The sequence below is a fragment of the Scophthalmus maximus genome, chromosome 3, assembly GCF_022379125.1.
Source record: "Scophthalmus maximus strain ysfricsl-2021 chromosome 3, ASM2237912v1, whole genome shotgun sequence".
NCBI classification, from domain to species: Eukaryota; Metazoa; Chordata; class Actinopteri; order Pleuronectiformes; family Scophthalmidae; genus Scophthalmus; species Scophthalmus maximus.
This window is the reverse complement of record NC_061517.1, coordinates 15,364,008-15,378,480: the sequence shown is the minus strand read 5'-3', so window position 1 is coordinate 15,378,480 and position 14,473 is coordinate 15,364,008. Positions and strand designations below refer to the sequence as shown.

The following is a 14,473-nucleotide window of genomic DNA, read 5'->3' as shown; positions in this document are numbered from 1 at the left end:
GCCAAGTCGTTACACAGGCCAGGACCGTCGGCACCATGACAGTAGATGACGACACGGCCACAGATTCAGATTAAATAAAAACTCACTGTGTGCATAAGTACGTGCGTGCATGAGTACATGCACCGTTAGTGGGAGTGGGTCGGCCACCGGTAACCTCCGTTTGGCTCGGGCATCCGACATAAACAATAACAGTCTCACTGCTCTTCCCCTGAAAAAAGCCCCAGAAGCGGCGCATTCTCGGTGCTTAATTGCCGGCTAACAGAATTAGTTTACTTTGAATTGTATACAATTGTGCAGAACCCTTTGTTTAAAATTTGCTAACGCCGGAGCGGTCTGGCGTCATCATGCATATGCATCAGAAGTGGTTCTGTCAACACAAACGGACTGTGCGAGAGGTTGCGAACAGTACTGACATTTGGCTGCAAAACAAAAATGTAATACATAAGCTAAATAATCACCGCATACGAAGGCAACATCCACCGAGCAAGTCTGCGTTTTCTACTGCAGTTCCACATCTCTGAGAGGAAGTCATGACAAATGCAAAAAGAACTATCGGGGAGAGGGCAATTTGATTCGTTTGAAAGGCCTAAATAAATTCTTTATGAGGGAAACACTAATTACATCGCCCCTTCTCACCCTCTGTTTATCTATGAGTCTTAAAGTAAAACAGCAGCAATGCAATGGTCCATTTTGAAACATTTTCTTGTGAGCACAAGATTGTTTTTTTTTCTCAGGCTGAAATGTATGCCATCGAGTGAGTGTTTGAATTGTGGTGGCATTGAAAAAGAAAGAAAGAAAGGGAAAGTAAGAATAAAAAGAGGGAGAAAGCCCTGGCCCCTCACTGAAGTGTCTTTAAAACCAGACACCTGTAGCAGCTTCCGGTCGGCGTTTGTCCTTGTGCCCGTACGACTCAGAAAAGATGATGTTCTCCAGCAGCAATCATAAGACTGTCAACCTGAAATAAAGAGAAGGTCTTACCGGCGTGAAGCTGTGCACGCTGCCGCCGCCGCCGCTGACGGCCGTGTTCAGGTTGTTCAGGTTGACGGACGCCAGACTCTGCTCTGAAAGACTGTTGCTCAGGCTGCCGCCCAGACTCCCCGGACTCTCGCTGCCTTCTGCCTCTGGGTTGTACAGTGCTACCTAAACACACACACACGCACACACACACGCACACACACACACACACACACACACACACACACACACACACACACACACACACACACACACACACACACACACACACACACACACACACACACACACACACACACACACACACACACACACACACACGCACACGCACACGCACGCTCCAAGTTAATAAACATGACAATAAAGGGGCCAACATTTTATATTTTAAGACAACGCACCATATAACTTCTTCAAAGGCGGCGATTTATGATTTCATTGTTCCTCTTTGCCCATTTTGTTACTCCTTTGTTTTGTCCATTTGCCAATTCTCATCCCGACTCAACAAGTTACCCATGCGCCATTAACTTGTGAAAGAAACCATGAGGAAATATGGAAATGAAAGTGCTGAAAGCCAATTAGCCACGCTGCTAACCGGAAAGCCCAGAACTTTTTCCTTTAACATGTTGATTTGGATCAAGTCTCCTGACCCAGAGGTTTACAAAGTGCGGTAACAAATGATTTGATTGTCTGGGAGTGTGAGCGGCCACCGACGAGGACGTGCACAGCACATTGTGTGGTGGTGACACGTGACAGAGCTTTTAAAAGCAAATGCCTCAGGACTCTGTTGAATCGAGTTTCTCTGGTTTTGTTCCTCTGTCAGTGCTTGTGAAGCCGAGCGCTGGCGTTACCTCCAGGCAACATTTAACTGTATAGACAAATCTGAAAATATAGCCGTAGGGTGAGAGACATTGTAACGGCTCTGCAGGGCCGTTCTCTACCCTGTAGAACATCTTGTAGCAGAGAAAGAAGTGTTCGTGTTAATCCTGACCATGTCTGGGGACAAGAAAAAAACAACAATAATGGCCAAACATTTCCTGTTTTTCCTTTTCTTTTCAAAACCACAGGGTGTCCAATGCAAACAGAATATTAGTGGCTGTGTTATTGAAGAGGCTCTGACACGCGGCTACGCCCGCGGAACGCCACCTGTCCGGATGTGGGAGGATTCCATTGATGTCGGCATCAGCATCATTATCATCAAGGTCTTTTCCTCTCGCTGCTCTGAACCGTTGTTTGAAAATGTACAGTGAGGACGAAGATGAATCTAGTTTTAGTCCTTTTCCTGGAGTAAAACAGAACGAGTGCAGTGTTGCTGACATCCTGTCGTCTCTCCACCTGCTGCCTGCGCGCCACAACAAATTGTTTGGGGAAATGCTGCGACACTGACTACCCGACGTTCATTTCGTGGCCTGATAATGATGTTCACCGCTTGTTTGTTTCTGTTGTTGACAAATTTCATCACCGATTGTTCTGTGTATTTAATACAACTGGATAAACTTTTACAGAGTTGGTCAACACATAAGCATAGTAAAAAGCATGGGCTAAAATGAACAATTATAACAATATATTCAAATTCAAAATTTGCCTTTCAGTACTTCTCAGTCAAAAACCCGGAGAGGATGTTTCATTGCATAAGATTGTGTTTGAAAGTCAAGATCAATAAAACAGCCCAAGCCGCTGACGGTGAGCTTTTTTTTTTCCTGAACCTTATATCGAAGGTTCACCAAATTTTTCACATCTACGTTAGATTTAATGGCCAGTAAAGAAGCAAATAACAGAACTTATTTAAATATTTGTGGATCCTGAAGCATATTATGACAGAGCAGCATCACAATGGTACTTAGTAACTCTTATCCATCTCTTCTGCTCCCTGCCATCTTTCCCAAATTTCACTTCATAATGTAAAACATAACTTAACGTGGCTTGAATTAACACTTTTAACTAAGGCTGCTAATATTATTTCATTTGTGACTGACTGATTCTGCATCATCTTCTCATTTGATGATTTAATCACTTTGTCAATAAAATGTAACACAATTGATCACAACTTCCATGTTGTTTCCATTTTTAGGTTTATAAATTTAAATCCCAAAGACTATGACAAAGAAGGGGATCACATCTTGACATCTGAGAAGCAAATGTTATCACTTTAAAAAATGACAGAGACTATACATTGATTATGAAAATAGTTGCTGTCTGTACTGTCTTAGACTTCTACATTACTTGATTTATCATTGCAGCTCTTCTGACATATTAAACAATAATATACAAATACTTCTTTTACAAAACTGTTCTAAACAGCTTCTTCCCACTCGTCCATAGACGAAAAGTTCATGAAACTTTAAGTGTGATTGTGTAAAAAGTGTGGAGGGCATAAAACAGCTGCATTGATGTGTGAAAGTTTAATTTTTCATGAACCTTTTAAAGTTTAAATGAAATTTCTCGGCATGTGTGTGATTGAGAATGAAGAGTTTGAAGGTTTCTCTCTTTCACTCCCATTTTAACTGAGGTTCATACGAACCTGAAAATCAAGTTAGTATCAATGGGATTCAAGAGCTGAATACAACCAAAAATTAACATTTCTGAACACCTGGAAATATGAATAAAGTGAAAAGAGGTTTTTTAAAAAATGCTGTGAAAGAAATAGAAATTCTGTCCACTCTTTTCTATCTGGAAAATTGCCAACAAAACATTTAATCCCGGAAAGTACAAAGCATATTTGAAAAGAATAAAAAAGGTTTGAATGGAGTTTCAACTGTGTGTTGAAGTATGTAGAAGGAGTTACGAATAAAAACAAAACCCTGGAATAATACTATGAGACCATTACGTAGCAGAACTATTTTCAAAGTTGAGTGGAGAGTCGTATACGTACAGTATCTCAATCTCTGTGTGATCACTGAGATTTGTACATTTGCAGACACCTCAGAAATACTTTATCTATTTATTCTGGGTGGCTGTCTGCACATCCACAAATCTTTGTACACATTCACGTTTGTGCACCGATTTTTATACAAATCTCAATACGCTGAAATAGTCTGCAGACAGATTCGGGTTTTTGCAGAATCCTGTGCATATCCACAAATCTCACCATGAAGGTAGAAATTCTTTTACACATTCACATTTCTGACTACACTCCACTCAAATCTGTAAAAAGTTTTGCAACAACAATGGTCCTGTATGATGATAATAATAATAATATCAAAAGGTTTTTGAAGCTGAGAGTACATTAGGTGTATTAGGCACTGTTACTCCATTTTGCATCGTCTTTAATAACAACTGGAGAATTAGAATCACCAAGCTGGTGCCGTACCTTGTTGGTCGCAGCATTGATGGCCAGAGTGGGAGACGTCCCCCCTGACATGATGCAGTCCATCCTGAGAGACTCCGACTCCAGGCTGTAAGGAGTAGATGCCTGGTAGGAGAACAGGACAGAGGACGGGTTACCAAATAAACATATAAGACACAAAAACAATCTATGCTTCCAGTACATCACCATCCAAAGACCTTTTGACATGTCCCGGCAATGAATAATAATAATGAACGAAATCTGTGATGGTTGAATTCCATTTAGCTGCTTCAGTTTCGGGGTCCTGTTCAGCTTTCAGCTTTGCCTCATTAATATGTAAATGTTTCCAGCAAGGCACCGCAAAAATACATAAGATCATTCACGCCATATGGGGAAAGTGGTTTCAACTATGTATCAGGCTCATGAGAGAAATCAATTTTCTTCCTAATTGAGTTAATTAGCCCTCTAAATTGCCAAGAATTTTATACCAACATGTTTGACTTTGCACACCACATAACTGGTATCAATTTGAACATGGTAGAATACAGCGTTAAGGAAGGAGATATTGCAATTTGTGGGAAATCAGCGTTCCCTCATTAATATGCAAATACATGCAGAGAGGTGCTGCGAAACCTAATCAGACCATCTACTCAATATGTGGTGCCTGTGGTGTAAGTATGAAGTTTTTCTAGGGAGACAGTGACATACTGAACAAAAAATCATTGTGCAGTGCTTATCAGATAAACACTTGTATAATCCTTTTATCAACTAATTTAGCTATACTGAGTTAGTCATCTTTCATTAATGAATCCACAGACGAGAAATTTGATTTTGATCCGATACCAAGCGATACCGGGGTCCAGATCACAGATATCAGTATCGATAGAAACCTTATAAAAGCCGCTAATGTTCTATCATGTAAGGAAGATAAATCATGTTTTAGACCATTTGTGAATATACCTTGAGTAACCAGCAGATGATTTATCATATATGGGTATTTCTTTTCACCACTGTCTTGGTAATCAGGATCGTTCGGCCCGATCACAAGGTGTACGATAAAAACTAATGAGAATAATATCAATCAGCGAGAAGTGAGCATTAATCACTGGTGGTGGCATTAAGCATTGCATGATGTCGTACTGTATGTAGCGTTTTCTTTGAAGAGTTTTGTTTCTATGCTGCTAGAATTTTAAAATAAGTGCACAAATACATTTTTTGAACAATAACTGTTAAGAGTTAAGTATTTCAAATATGCAGAGGTAAAAATGAGGAGGGCTCTGAAATGCGACGAAGATTTTGAGAATAATCTGAACGCTGCCAGTTCATGGTTCGCTACTGAGCCTCCAACTATATCAACTAGTTGAGGTGCGCTTCATTTTAAATGGCTGGACACTTACAAGCAGCCTGGAAACATGGACGCGTCACTTGCACTTGATGAGATAAATCAAGCCATCCTCATGCATTATTCACACATCTCAAATGTATTCACCAGCAGCGCGTTTTTATTAGCTGTCCTCACAGGAGTGCGGGGGAACTATTCAGAGATCGATGAGGGGCCAAACTGACGCCCCGCAAATGAAAAAAAATGAAAGAGGGAAAAAGAAAATGAGGACAACATTTTTTTTCCTCCTCGTCTGACTCCTTTCAGGGTTCAAGACGGCTCGCCTGCCTTCGCCCAAACTGCTTACAGTAAGAGGATTGGTTGGCAACAATGCAATCTTTAATTTATGATAAACTCCGAGCGAAACGGGTTGTCGGTTCCCTGGCGGAGGCACTTAAAATGAAGACAATGCAGAGGTGAAGAGACGAGCGAGGCAGGCTTGTGGGAGAAGGGGAAGCGGGAGGCAGAATGGGCGCTGAGATAATTGAGCGGTGACGGACAGACGGGCCGAAAGAGACGCACGCGAGAAATGAAAGAGAGTGATTATGCTCGGGGGCACCGGAGACACAGGTACTAAACTAAGTGTACACTGCCTGTCTACACATTTGTACAATGCATTTATGCAGCTGACGTTTAGCCCCGCTGTCAACTTCAAATGTTTTCATTTGCACAGATGCTGCCATCGGGAGACTTTAAAGACTTTTGACTGTGTTGCCTCGGTGTAACAAAACCCCAACCAAAACACTATGACATATTTAGCCCACCTTTTTTTCCTCTTTCTTTCTTCCCAGGCCTCAACACCCGCTGAAAATCTCACCACTTAAACCCTCCCTGTTTCTCCTCAGCCCATGTGGCAGCCCACAGTGTGTCTGCCAGCGGTGCAAGCGAGGCGGAAAAAAGAGGGGTCGAAGGGCCCATCCATGTAAGAAGAGATGACAAGCCTCTGAATTAATTAATGTTTGTACTAAAAAAAAAAACGTGTTGGTGAAGAAAATATGTCTAATGGCAGCCCCGGGGCCTTCTCTGGTAATTAACTAGAACACAAGCCTAGAATACTCGCCCTCCTCCCCCGCCGACTTTCTTTTTCTCTTTTTCCTTTTTGCAGCATGACTTTTTCTCTCTCTGCTCTCTCTACCTTGATGTCGTCCCCCCCCCCCCACCGCATCCTCTCTTCCACACTTCTTTCTTAGTTTTACCTCAATTCTTACTCCAATGAGCAACTGTGATTGGGCACTTTGCCGCTCCACGCCTGCCTGCGCTCCCTGGAGAGGAGAGGGCTAAAGCAGCGATGCAGCCACAGAGGCAGAGACGGAGGAGAGAGAGTGGCAGACACACACACACACACACACACACACACACACACACACACACACACACACACACACACACACACACACACACACACACACACACACACACACACACACACACACACACACACACACACACACACACACACACACACAGAAGGATAATGATCAGGATGCACAACCAGTGGCAGAGACACGGGATGAGAAAAGACGGGGAGACGACTAGTTGTTGCCGCACCGCGATGAAAGGCTCTGCAGGTTTTTCTTTAATGCGCTAACAAAGATAGTTGGGTGTACAATAATAATTAAAAAAAAAACCTCAGTGGGTTTTACACGACGATGTCTGGATGCAGCGGGTCTTCAGCTCGGCCCTCTTCACCAGCCGATTTCACTAATTGGTCGCTCCGCCTTGGCTGAAGCGGAGTGTTGTCACGCTACCTAACAACTAAGCAAGGACACTGACACCGAAGCTTCTTTAACCTTTTTAAGAGGACGCAGATTGCATCCTGAAGTGTTACTGCTCTTATGGATTCTACAGCAGCGTCTTTAATCATATCTGTTTGTTTAATCCCATAGAGATGTGTAGTTTGCATATTCTTGCAGCACTAGATTATCGGTCAGTTTGAGATCAGTTGAGGTGATGGCCGAAACAGTTATATTCAGCTAAATTCTGTCGAGCTGATGCCGGCTCACACGTATTTATAGCCTGGGACGCTGTCAATCATTTTCCCCAAACCAGATTTCATTCCTACCTTTGTGTCCTCACTACGTCACCTCTCTGTTCTACTAAATAGAACAGAGAGGTGACGTAGTTCCTGCCGTTGCTGTGGCGTCCTGGATATTGCGAGAGCAAGTCAAACCCACCTGACCTGGATGAGCCTTCAATCGTCATGTCCTTTAATGGAGACTACAGGGTATAATTCACGTCACCACGTCATAAGGCTTTTAAACCCACAAGCTTTAAATATCCAAATGAGTTGCGTAACAAGTCACGGTTAAGGTACTTACCCTTTCTCCAGATCGCGGCCTCTTCTTTGGCCTGCTGGGAACCGAGTCTTCTTTCGGGTTGGTATCTATGGCCCAGTAGGAACCCTGAATAGAAACCACAACAACAACAACAACAAAAACACAGCTAAGTCTTGTGCTCGTGTTTTTCTCCAATGCGTTTGATTGCTCTGTAGGTTTAAGTGCACTTTCATATTCCTTTTTATCTTTCTTTGATGAGGAGTCAATGGTGAAAGAAATGCTTCAAACAAAAACAGAAACAACACAAGGGGATTTAAAAAAAAGAAAAAAATCATTACAAGCTATTTGTAATTATAACTGTGTTACCTGCAAGCTACATATAAAACACACAGTATAGTGTAGTCCTCCTAAGAGCTCTCCTACTGAATCAGTGGTCAAAACATCTATAGATACAGCATTTCTAATAAACGTGTTAATCTAGGACTTACACAGAAACGCAGTGTCAACCCAACGTACAATTACGTAAAAGAATGCAGAGGCAAAGAAAAAACGCGATTTCATGTTCATATGAATATGAATCCCCGCACATTTGTACGAGGAAACAATTGCACCAATAAATTGTGATTGAAAATAATGACCTGGCTGGATTGTCATTATTCCAACTGGGATTTTATTACTTTATTCCTGTGCACTGTTATTTTCCCTTCACTGTTTAAGGTGATGGCGGAGTTAAGAAAGGTACATTTGAACACATACAGTAAGACATTACTCACTGCACTTTGTATCAGTTTTTATACACTGCATGTGTATTTATGCTTCATACCCATCACATTCTGTAAAACTTTCCATCTGTGTCTGATGTAAACGCAGCTCCTCCCATTGTGGATGAGGAAAAAGAGGCTGCTCAGTCAAGCCAAGTGTCACAAAACAGACACAGGAGGTTGCTGTGGATGGATCTCCCTCGCATCCGATAAAACCAGTGTATCTGTTGTTATTCCAGCACTGCATCCAATCAGTATTCTCTGGCTTTAGTTTTACTGCGGTGCACGCTGCTGCTTTCCCATTCCCCAGAAAATCCACTGAAATCCTTTTGATGCACAATGTTAAAACACGCAGCAGCCTCCAAAATAAACACATACATTGAGAGAGAGGAGGAAATCAATTGCTTTTAGGTCCTTGATTTCCTCGTGGTCTGACTTTTTTTCCCTCTCTCTCTCTCTCCCTTTCATTTTTTCCCCTCTTCCCTCCCAAGGAGGTCCAAAGCTGCAGACTGAATTCAGGAGGTTCATCTAGGCCACAGACACGCAGACACGCACGCGCACACACACGGCCCGCCCCCCACCTCCCTCAACCTCGCTTCTCCTCCTCTCCGTCTCCCAGTCCCACATCACTGAACAGTACACAGCCAATTAGCGTGAGCACATACATGATTTAGCTTCTCCCCTCTCTCTATGGCTTCAAACAGAGCATGTACATTCAACTCTTCTCGACACAGATGACCCCCGCCCCCCGCCCCCCCCCCCGTCTCTCCACTGCCGAGGTATCGACCGCTTCGATCCACGGTGTGAGTTAAGGTGCTGGTCAGGTCCAAGTCAGTCTAATCAGGGGGGAGCCCGCTCTCTTTTTGTCTATGGGCCTCCACTCAAGTCGAAGGATTCCGTTTGAATTATTTAAACCTTCTTCCCCCTAATTAATTTTTCAATGGCTCCAAAATCCCCTCAGCCTGGAGGCACCCCCCCCCCCAAAACAAAAAGAGCAGAGTTAGGAAAACTCATTGAAAAGTTTGGGCATGTCAGATTTCTTCTTCTTTGGGGGATCGCTCTTCCTCACACCAACCATGCCATGAGCTGAAATGTAAACCTTTGAGTTTTTATTAAAATATCTTGTAAGGACGAGCTTCAGTGATCAGCTGTAATTACACACTTTCCCCCCCGTTCGAGCAATTCCTTCGATTCAGCACAAACAAGCACTTGACAAATTGTTGTTACCAAACCTGAAACTTCCTCAGATCGTGCATGTGTGTGTGCATGTGTGTGTGTGTGTGTGTGTGTGTGTGTGTGTGTGTGTGTGTGTGTGAAGCTGGGCCTAATACAGTACAACAGATGCGTGAATGGCCTTGCATCTGAAGGAGGGTACCTACATATACATATTATTCATCACTGCCTGTACCACATTATTACTTGGCAGAATCAATATCGGAAGAGCCACAGAAAACAAAGAAGGCCGCATTAGGTATGCAGCACAGGCGGTTACAGAGCAACAAATTGCTTTTAAGCGCAGACAGTGTGTGTGTGTGTGTGTGTGTGTGTCTGTGCATGTGTGTGTGTGTGTGTTTGTGTGTGCGCGCGCACTTATGCACAAATGTGTGCACACACGCGTCACGAGGGCGACTAAACACGTGAAAAGCAATCGCTGTAGCCCCTGCCTTATTTGTAAGCTTTGCTGAAATGGGTTTGCCTTTTCTCCCGTGAATCACACCGTAATTCATGCTGAGCTTTTCAGTCACATTACATTGTTCGGGAAATACTTACTTTCCCAGGGTCGTCTTTGGAGCGAGGCACTTTGAGAAAACACTTGTTCAAGGACAGGTTGTGTCGTATAGAATTCTGCAGGGAGTGACAGGCAGACGGAGAGAAAACAGAGAAGAGAGGAAGGGAAGAGAAGGGGGAGAAAAGGACAAAAAATAGATCAAAGTAAATCCACTTTTTTTTGAATTAGTAAATTTCCTTTACACTCTCTTCACTCCTGGTCGCAGTCATTGGTGTTCACTGGAACAGCGCTTCTTTGCCTCTTTCCAGAGAAGATTGAATATTCTGTCTCTAAAGCAATGGTTCACAACCTATGGAGCAGGAACCCTGAGGGGTCCCAAGATAAATCTGAGGGGTGCAAAGAAATACCAGATAGTATCAACATTTTGAAATGGGCTGAATCTGTGTGGTTGAACTGCTCAAGGGGATTTGAAACGGAGTATAGTTTGAGTTAATTTGAAGAGTATAGCAGTGATACAAGTAGTACAAGTGTTAGTTTGGGGCAAATCCTGGTATTCTCGTTTGCCTCTGCTGCATCTGAGGAAGCCCCGGCGACCTTGAGCCGTTTTAAGACATGAACTGCGGAAAACATCTGAAAAATTAGGTCGCTTTCACAACACCACCAACATTTCTGGAACATTCGAAACATTGCAGGAGGCAGGACATGATGATTATTCCGCTGCGGGAAGCCGTGCTTCTGTGTACAGTCATCGAAACAAGATTGTCCTGCTTTATTCTCCCATTCTCCCAACTTGGACCGGAGAAGGTCCGGAATGCCTCCTCACAAACGGCCACACTGAGCCACCGTTTCTGACATGCCTGGCTCTGGACCACTGTCTTGACAACGAAGGTACTTGAACTGTGGGGGTGTCCCTGGGCGGTAGGTCTCTGAGTTTGAATGGGTTTTTTCATTTTTTGGACTAAGTGAAAGGTTAAAGTTGGACGTAAGACCGGGTGTTAAATTGGGCTTTATGAAGAAAAACAAGCATTTTTGAAGAATTCTGTTACAAATTCAGTTCTGGCCATAATAAGGGCAAGCTGACACTTCCACAATTTGTAACATCCTAGTGTGCGTGTGCGCGAGAGAGAGAGAGAGAGAGAGAGAGAGAGAGAGAGAGAGAGAGAGAGAGAGAGAGAGACAGAGAGAGAGAGAGAGAGAGAGGGGCTAACCTGACATGAACCTGTTCTCCTCCAGGCTCCCGTTCTCCACTCATCTGCTGCCGTTAATTAATACCACTGGGGAGGAGGAGGGGAAAAAGACAGAGGGATGGGAAGAATGTTCTGCTCTCCTTCGCCTTCTCCCGCGGTCCCACTGCTCAACGCTCGCTTTGTTGCTCCTACAACCACCGCCTCTCCTCGTCTCCGTCTCTCGCACACCATAACAGCCCGGTCCACCTCTGCCTCGCCCCCGCCGAGAAAAACGCTCCGGCAGGTTTTCCGGCTGCTCCACTTAGCGGGTCACTGGCTGTCTTGCGGCCGTCCGTCAAGGAAACGTGTGACAGTCTCGTGATGAAAAAAGGCGAGGAGGACCGCCACCGGCTTGGCACACAGAGGCAACCATCTGCTCCTAAAACTTTGCTGCGGGAGGCGGCGGAGGATCATTAACACCGAGTCCGCCCGTCACTTCAGCGGCGCGCCTGTCTAACTTTGCTCACCTCTACCTACTGTTTGTTTATTTACGCTCTCTGCCTTCTTTATTCCTGCGCGCCTGTGCAATACTTGCAATGTCTGCACAACCCTGCATATTGCAGACAGCACACTCTGGCACTTTTCACTTTCAGAAATGTGTTGTCTCTGACTGTTGAGGCCGGGCCTCAATCTCTTATTCGACCGGCTTTCAACTTTACTACCACTCTATATACAGTATATATGTATATATATACATATATATATATATATATATTGCTAACCCAGCGGAAGTCTTGTTGTGTTCGGCTAATGTGTCTGTTGATGCATGTGCTTTTTAAATTAGAGCTGTGAAATACATCAATATTACTTAAAAAATAACATATGACATAAACATGTCAAAAGAAGACCAAGTAGCGAACAATGTTAAGCTGCCTTTAGAGATGTACTGAAGTCTGGGCATTTTCCTGAGCTCTTCTGGAGGGGCTTTTTTTTGGGAATATGTCTGCTAACATATTTCCAGAACCTTTCCTGCCAGCCCCCTCGTAGAGTTTACGGATGATGTCTGGATGAGCCCATGTGAGAATACAGCAGGAAATTCCTCCAGAATCTTCACGGCGAGCAAGTGGGGCGCTCTACCCAGGCGCCACCCACCATCGCCTGAGCGCCCCAGACATTTCCCTCCTGTTGCGAACACATCTGACCCCGGACACTCTCCTGCTACATTCTTTATGTGTGAACAGTAAAGTCTGGGAAAATGTCTGGACCAAAATTGTTCTGATATTTTCCAGATTTCATGTCTGAACACATCTTTAGTTTAGAGTGTCAGGAGGATGCTCACATTCCTAATAGAGCTGACGTTGATGGGGATGTCTTTTTTGCTGGTATTTGATCAGACACATAAGTATATGTCACATCTAAATTTTGAACAGATGAAGGTGCTACATGGAAAATCTGAGAATTTACTAAGTTATTACAATTCATTCTGAAGCGAGCGTGAATGTCTGTACCTGCAGCCCGAGTCAAAACGTCGTCCGGGATTGTTGACGCCATGTTCGCATGATATAGCCAATATTTGCGTTTCCCTGCTATCATTGTTGTCTCAGAGGGAAATTAACAAGAAATGCTTCGACCTGATGTTCTTAGTCAAAATGCTCCAGTCATTCTCTTATTCAAGCTCCAATCATCACCGAGCAAATACTGACAGCGTTACAAGAAGCACACGTTCAACTCTTAAAGTCATAAATACTGTGAAAATTGATTTTTCACAGCAGTCTGTGTATATCACACACACACACACACACACACACACACACACACACACACACACACACACACACACACACACACACACACACACACACACACACACACACACACACACACACACACACACACACACACACACACACACAGATGCCCACACATTCCCAAAAAGGTCAATGACACATAAAAACAGCTTCTTTTTTCTTGCCAGTGACAAGAAGTTGGACTCGAAAAAAGATATCACAATTTCAGATAGTTGCAAGGACATGCATGCATGTGAGTGTGTGTGTGTTAGTGAATAAACATGTAGGGAGAAGGGAGACTATCCTTCCACCCGGAAAAGCACATATTTCACGCGTAGATACTGAAGCGCAAACGCCGTCTTTCCTACACGTTACAGAGACAGTAATCTCCTGTTACTGAATGGGAATGGTCATCTTCAATAAATTTACAGATTAGCGGCGCTGTGAAGTAAGATAATGAGATTCTCTGCTGTGTCCTCCTTCCACCCACTCCTCTCCCCGCCTGATTAATGAGTTTATTAGGCTGGGCTGGGGCCACGCCATTCCTGCCCAGCATCTGATAGATCACACAGTCACAAGCATCGTGAGTGTGTGTGTGTGTGTGTGTGTGTGTGTGTGTGTGTGTGTGTGTGTGTGTGTGTGTGTGTGTGTGTGTGTGTGTGTGTGTGTGTGTGTGTGTGTGTGTGTGCGTGTGTGAACATAAGGACACTGAAGAGGACTATGGGTTTAGCCCCGTAACTTTGGCATGAAAATAGAAATGCAAAATAAACACTCATTGTTCCCACAGCAGGAAAATGTAAATACAGTTCATCAGTGTTGGACTTCATCTCCATACGCAGCAGTGCAGGAGCAACGTCGGCATGATTGTGTTTTTCTTACACTACTGGTTTTTGTGCACAAAGATTTACTCTCTTAAGCTCAACTCCAAAAAACATAAAATAGAACATGACAACATTATGAAATTGCAACGGGGTACACTGTGTGTGTGTGTGTGTGTGTGTGTGTGTGTGTGTGTGTGTGTGTGTGTGTGTGTGTGTGTGGATTGATGCTGCACCGTGTGTTGAGCAGCATCCAGGACTTAAGGAGGTTAGTTACATAAGGTGGGCTTGATAAGC

At 43.8% G+C, this 14,473-nt stretch overlaps 1 protein-coding gene across 3 annotated transcripts in view; it reads right to left on the bottom strand.

Moving 5' to 3' along the window:
- The window catches only part of LOC118316844 (forkhead box protein J3-like), a 50,994-nt gene that overhangs the window by 15,056 nt on the left and 21,465 nt on the right, over positions 1-14,473 (bottom strand). For all 3 annotated transcript variants that reach the window (XM_035645080.2, XM_035645081.2, XM_035645079.2), the window contains 4 exons: positions 10,447-10,521; positions 7,958-8,041; positions 4,283-4,384; positions 979-1,140 (listed from right to left, as the gene is read on the bottom strand). In XM_035645080.2, coding sequence (XP_035500973.2) covers positions 979-1,140; positions 4,283-4,384; positions 7,958-8,041; positions 10,447-10,521 — 423 coding nt within the window. The remainder of the gene's footprint in view (positions 1-978; positions 1,141-4,282; positions 4,385-7,957; positions 8,042-10,446; positions 10,522-14,473) is intronic.